General features: G+C 42.7%; 1 protein-coding gene across 1 annotated transcript; it reads left to right on the forward strand.

The window, feature by feature from the left end:
- Nucleotides 1-1,233: 1,233 nt before the first annotated feature.
- LOC124915741 lies at nucleotides 1,234-1,845 on the forward strand. The gene is made up of 2 exons (XM_047456503.1): nucleotides 1,234-1,698; nucleotides 1,762-1,845. The coding sequence occupies exons 1-2, from the start codon at nucleotides 1,234-1,236 to the stop codon at nucleotides 1,843-1,845; spliced, it is 549 nt and encodes a 182-aa protein (XP_047312459.1).
- The last annotated feature ends 4,021 nt before the right edge of the window (nucleotides 1,846-5,866 follow it).

Raw genomic sequence — 5,866 nt, forward strand, 5'->3', positions numbered from 1 at the left:
CGTGTCAGTCTAATAGATACGTAGTTAGACGTTTCAGTCTAATAGATACGTAGTTAGACGTGCAAGTCTAACACACACGTAGTTAAACGTTGGCATCAAACTCTTTCAGATTAGTCTGAAGTGATATGTAGTTAGACGTTGCAGTCTTACTCCATTAGACTTGGTAGTCTAATGGGATGCGTAGTTAGACGTAGAATCTAACTCCATTAGTCTCGGTGGTCTAATAGAACTCGTTGTTAGAAGGTGGCGTCTAATCCCTTAGACTTGGCATTCTAATGGGGCACGTCTAATGCCTCGCTTTAGCAGCCGTTTGAAGTTAGCATACGTCTACCCACGATCAACTAGTTGTACGCTACTCCTGCTCCACTTTCTCTTACAGATCAGTACGCCAACTATTTGCATCAAATGAATGAACGCCACGTACACAAATATTCTTCCCATTACTTGTTCAGTACAGGACAGTTCTAGAAGGATATCCAGTGCACTACTGTTCAGTATGGCCACAATCTATGAGCACAGATTCTGATGTACTCTTGTACTATGGAGGTTTTCCAATGGGCGCTTGCCACGTTTCCATAAGAAGATTAGACCGTTGGTGTCCTTCTACTACAAATAGATGCTCAAGGACAACGGCCAAATCACCGGTTACTCTGCTCATTTTTTACAATCTTACTCATTACTCTTGCACTTACTAATTGTACATCATTTTCAAGTTAAGAGAGAGAATCAAAAACATTGTCTAGCTGAGAGATATTATTGATCATATTGTAAGTTGAACAGAGTGTGTTCTGTTCAACAGAGTGTTAGCTATTCAGTAATTTGTATTTGATTTAAAGAAGTTTTAGTGAAATCCTTCCGGTTGTTGGAAGAAGGGGTGATGTAGGAGAGTTAGCTCTGAACATCCATAAACAACTTGTTGTGTTCTTTACCTTCTGTCTTTCATCATTCATTGGTTCAAAGTTTCAAACCCAAACAAATAGTTCCACACTTGAATTGTTTCAAGAGTTTGTGAAGGTTTGCGAAGAATTGAAAGTGAGATTAATCCTTAACAGGATTTCTATCAATCCGTTTATCCAAAGTTGCTAACAATAGTCAGACCCCAGTCTTTATTGATTGCACCGATCCTATCAATTAGTATTAGAGATCTATTTTCTATTCTCAAGCAACAAGAACCTAAATCATATCGAAAGATGCCAGTTCCTCCAAGATCCCTATGTTTTCGAAAAAAACTACATGGTGTGGAAGAAGAGAGTTTGCGCCCATCTTGCTTGTTTGCACGATGATATGTGGAGTGTTGTTACTAAAGGACCAATCAAGATCGACAAAGAAAAATCAGAATGTACAAATGAAGATAAGAGGAAGAATAACCTCGACAACTTGGCCATGGAAATCCTGTACAGATCTCTTGACGACAACATGTTCAATTACATCATATCTTGCGAGTCTGCCAAAGAAATTTGGGATAGACTCACTAAACTTTGTGAAGACAACGCGCAAACCAAAGAGAACAAGATCACGGTTGCCACCCAGCAGTTTGACAACTTTAAAATGCGTCCAAGAGAGACGATGACTAAGTTTGATGCAAGATTCAGTCAGATTATCACTACCCTATCCATCCTTGGTAAGACCTACAATAATAGAGAGATTGTTATAAAGGTCATGCGAGCTTTACCCTGGAAGTGGGACATCAAGACTATGGTGATGAGGGAGTCCAAAGACCTCAATAAGATGGAGCTCTTTGACTTGCTTGCCGATCTGAAGGCCTATGAGTTTAAGTTGAACTCGAGGAATGAAAAGGAGCACACCACATCCGCTATCATTAGCAAGGCTTTGGTGTCTTCCTAGGAGTCACCAGTTGCCAATGAAGAAAAGGCTTCTTCCTAGCAGCTCAGTAGCGACGCAATGGCTCTTCTCATGAAGAAATTCTGGAAATACATGAAGAAGAGCATTCATAACTCAAGCTCTTCAAATAATACCAATGATGATAAAACTAAATTGAAAGCTAATGTTAAGAGTTTTAACTGTGGTATTCTAGGTCATTACAAATCGTAGTGCAGAAAGCCAAAACGTGATGAAAAGAAAAAAGACAATGAAGGCGAGCTGAAGGCCCTCATGACGGACGACAACAAGGCCAAGTGGATGCAAAGCGACTCAGATTATTTATCATCCAGCGATAGTGATGATGAAGAGGTTGCTTGCTTCATGGAAAGAGAAGAGGAAGATGTTGAGGAATCTGAGGTATTGGATCTGTTAGGATCTAGGTCGCGGCTGGGGGACCGGGGTTGGCCGGTTAGCACGTCTCACTCAAAGGGTGGTGATTAATCCGGTTAGAGATTAACACCGGGGTTTCAATACTACTCAAACTGTCACAAACCCTTGAATCAGGTTCAAGCGCGAAAGTGGTTTGTTTCAGGTTGAAACAGCACACTCACAAGATAGGCAGAACCAGTTTTGAATAGGACAAGTTTGGAAATTGCTGGGTCGGTTTTTGGGACTTAGTGATTCGGTTGGAGCGGTATTAGTCGGTTAGTGCAGATCGGTTATAAAGTAAAGTAAGCAGAAAGTAAGTAGCAAAACAGGTTTTTATGGATGTTCGGAGATAAAGCTCCTACGTCACCCCTCCTCTCGAAACCGCGAGAAGGATATTCACTAAGGAATACAAACACAATTCGATCGAGACTTATTTCCTACTCGATAACACTCGTACAATTTTAACCGAAATTGTAGAATTATATACTTCAACTAAGCGCTTAAGCTTTCTAGAGATAGAACACAAGATGTTGAAAGTTCAGAACTTTTAATTCTCAAAGATCCCTTATGTGTCCCGCATTTACTCCTCTTCAGCTCCTTCTTTTATAGGTGAAATGTACCAACGGTCACATTTCATTTCCTTGAATCTGATTGGTTGAGCAGAGGTTTAGTGATTCAGATCTGGCGGTCTAGTCTTCTAGTGTGTAGGTCAAACCGGCTAGGTTTGTCTTTTACTCAATGTGGTAACTGTCGGTTAGACAGTTGTCTGTACTTGGAAGATTGCCTTTCTGATTTATCCTGAAATGGAAAGATCTTGTAGGACGGTTTTCTGCAGCCTGTAGACTTTCCTCAGACTTGTATGAATATGGCAATATTCAGTCTGTTCCTTTGGTATCATTCTCAACAGATACCCGAATTTTCTTTTTATGTTGGTCGGTTATGTGTGTTAACCAAATGACTTCCGATTATTCCTTGGCTTCTAAATGACCGAATGTCTAGTGTTTCTGTCCTTCCGGTTTGACCGATCTTACCTTTCTTGTTCGGTCAAGTTTTTGGTCGAATTGATAACTTGACCGGTTGAGTTTCTTAACCGGTTAAGTTACTTGGCTTATTGAGTTGCTTGACCGGTTTCGTTTCTTAATCGGTTTCTTAATTTGACCGGTTCGGTCCTTTGCATGTTCCTGCACAAGAGTTTTGTTTTTGTTAAGTTTTATTTAACCGATCTAATTTTATCTAACAATTTCTCCCTTTTTGATTATTTTATTTAAAATATTCAAAATTCTATAAGATTGCAAATATAGGCCGGTCTTGTTTTTAATAGTTAGTTTGGCCGGATTTTTGGAAGTTAACTTGTTTTGGAAAACTTTGAGAAAATTTTGAAAAATTTTTATCTTATCAATTTCTCCCTTTTTGATTATTTTAATTAAAATATTCAAAATTAAGTTGGAATGCAAATATAGGCCGGTTTCCAAAAATAACTATATATATATAAGTAAAGATAACCGCAGAAGGGCAAAATATTATATATGTAGAAACCGAAATAAACATAAGTAAAGATAGAAAAGAAAGCCCCTATTTCATCAATCTGGACGGCAGGAATTGTTCCATTAGTTCATCCGCTGTTTGTCCTTTAGGCGGTTGAGCCGGCCTTGAAGAGGAACCTCCAGCTCGTGAGGTGTCCGCGTGAGTAGATGGCGGTTGACCGACCGTTCTGATCGGAACCGCATCGAAAACCCGTTGTCTTGTGAGTTGCGGCTGTAGATCTTCTTCGAAATCATCCTCGGTGTGCAAACCCGGGTTGAGTGGAGGGTCAACAACCGTCTCGGTGATTCTGTCCAGCATCTCGGTGACTTGAGCCTTCTTTGAAGGCGCTTTCCTTTTTCGTGTCGCCGGAACCGAAGAGGAGACACCCTCCTGGGACTTTTTGTGAGCCTTGGCATATTCGTGGTACATTTGTTTCTCAGCGTTGAACCGCTTTGCATCCTTGGCTTCTTGAGCTGCTATGGATTTTGCGAGTTCCGGATTTTTGGCCGTTAATATCCGTAAGCGTTCGTTGAAGTTCGCATCAGACCGTGCCGCCCCCTTTTGTGTCCGGTCCTGCTCATCCAGCGCATCCTGAAGTTTCTTAGCCACCTGAGCGTTTGCCTCCTCAATCGCTTTATCGGCAGCCAGCTTGGTCTTTATTAATTCAGTCACCTGCTCGGTGACCGCCTTGAGGTCGGCTTCAAGCTTGGTGTTCTTTTCCTCAAGGGTTGCATTCTTCTATTCAAGACTTATGACCCTGTCGAGTGTCGAACCGGCCTGGGATCTTGACCGCCCCAGGTCCTCATCGACCTTTGTCAGCCGTTGCTCGGTCTCTTCTTGAGACCATTCGATCTCTGCGACCCTTTGGATGACCGACTCGAAGTCATCCACCAACTTCGAAGTCGTATCCTCTAAGGTTATGGTTCGCTTAAGATGCGCGCCGTATAGAACATCGACTTGACCATAGTTGGTTTCGACCGACGTGATCCGTTCGTCCGCCTTGCCAAGATCATCCCTTGTTGTCTCGGCCAACTTGATTGCTTGAACAACGGCTTTCTTAATTTTCCCCTTCCAATGGTTTAACCGCGTCATTGACAAACTCTTCAATGAGAGTCTTGACCTTTTCTTCTGTTACAGCCGGTTCTGAATTCCGGACTTGAGCAGATTCAAGATTGTCGGTGAGAGGAGGCTCTGTCCCATCGTCGGTTATGTTGATCGTCTGATCCGCTAGAGGAGAAGCTGTTTCCCCGTCAACATTCTCATGAGGCGGAGAGTGAGTTGTATCTTGTTGTTCGGGTACCGCTTCCAGCCGCAACACTTCGTCGATGAACTCTCTCCTTTCTTGACCGCAAGTAGCTCCAACACCAAGAGTTGTAGTCGAGAATTCGGTGTTCCCGGAGTATACTTTTCTGTTAGACGTTGAATATATTCGGCTAGCGTTTGTAACCCAGCACGCGGTTTCACTATTGCGTGTCGGTTCAAGGCTTCGTTTGGATCCTTTTGTTAGGTTGATGACTTCCTCCTCCATCTCCACCAACTTTTCGAATTTCTGTCCAGCGGTTAGGCCCGGTAGCATTTGTTTGTAGAATATGTCAGTCCGGTACTGGAACCACCGTAAGAATACGTCGGATACCTCCTGGGCTTGCTGATGGATTTCCTCCATGATTCTGCGCACGATTTTCTCGGCCACCTCTGGGTGTTGTCGTTAGCGTAAACATTTCCTTCCTCAGGGCCCTCTGCACCGGTATCGGCGTTTTCAAGACTGGTCGATTGTTCCTCGTCCATCGGTCATTTTCCTTTACCGGACTCATTTTCTTCGGTATTTTGTGAGGCGGTTCGGTCAGAACTAGAGGCCGAATCGTCCTTATTTTGCGTTTCGGATGGCGGATCTGCGAATTCTATCGGTTTCTTGCTTCCGGATTTCTCTTTTACCTAAGTTGCCTTTTTAGCGCCTATCTTCTTTCGGCCACCTTTAGAGACCTTCCTGATTCTCTTCCTTTCCTTGAATTGGCGAGACCTTATGATTTTGCTTGAAGAAAGAAGAACACCCGGATCGGTGTTGATATTGTAGTAGAGCATAATTTTCCCGAGT

This window comes from Impatiens glandulifera, chromosome 9, assembly GCF_907164915.1.
Source record: "Impatiens glandulifera chromosome 9, dImpGla2.1, whole genome shotgun sequence".
Taxonomy (NCBI): Eukaryota; Viridiplantae; Streptophyta; class Magnoliopsida; order Ericales; family Balsaminaceae; genus Impatiens; species Impatiens glandulifera.

What these genes read in the sequence shown, in the direction of transcription:
- LOC124915741 (XM_047456503.1), top strand. Translation starts at nt 1,234, where the DNA reads ATGGTGTGGAAGAAGAGAGTTTGCGCCCATCTTGCTTGTTTGCACGAT. An exon ending in AGTGGGACATCAAGACTATG is followed by an intron (nt 1,699 to 1,761) that starts GTGATGAGGGAG and finishes GCCGATCTGAAG; the next exon opens with GCCTATGAGTTTAAGTTGAA.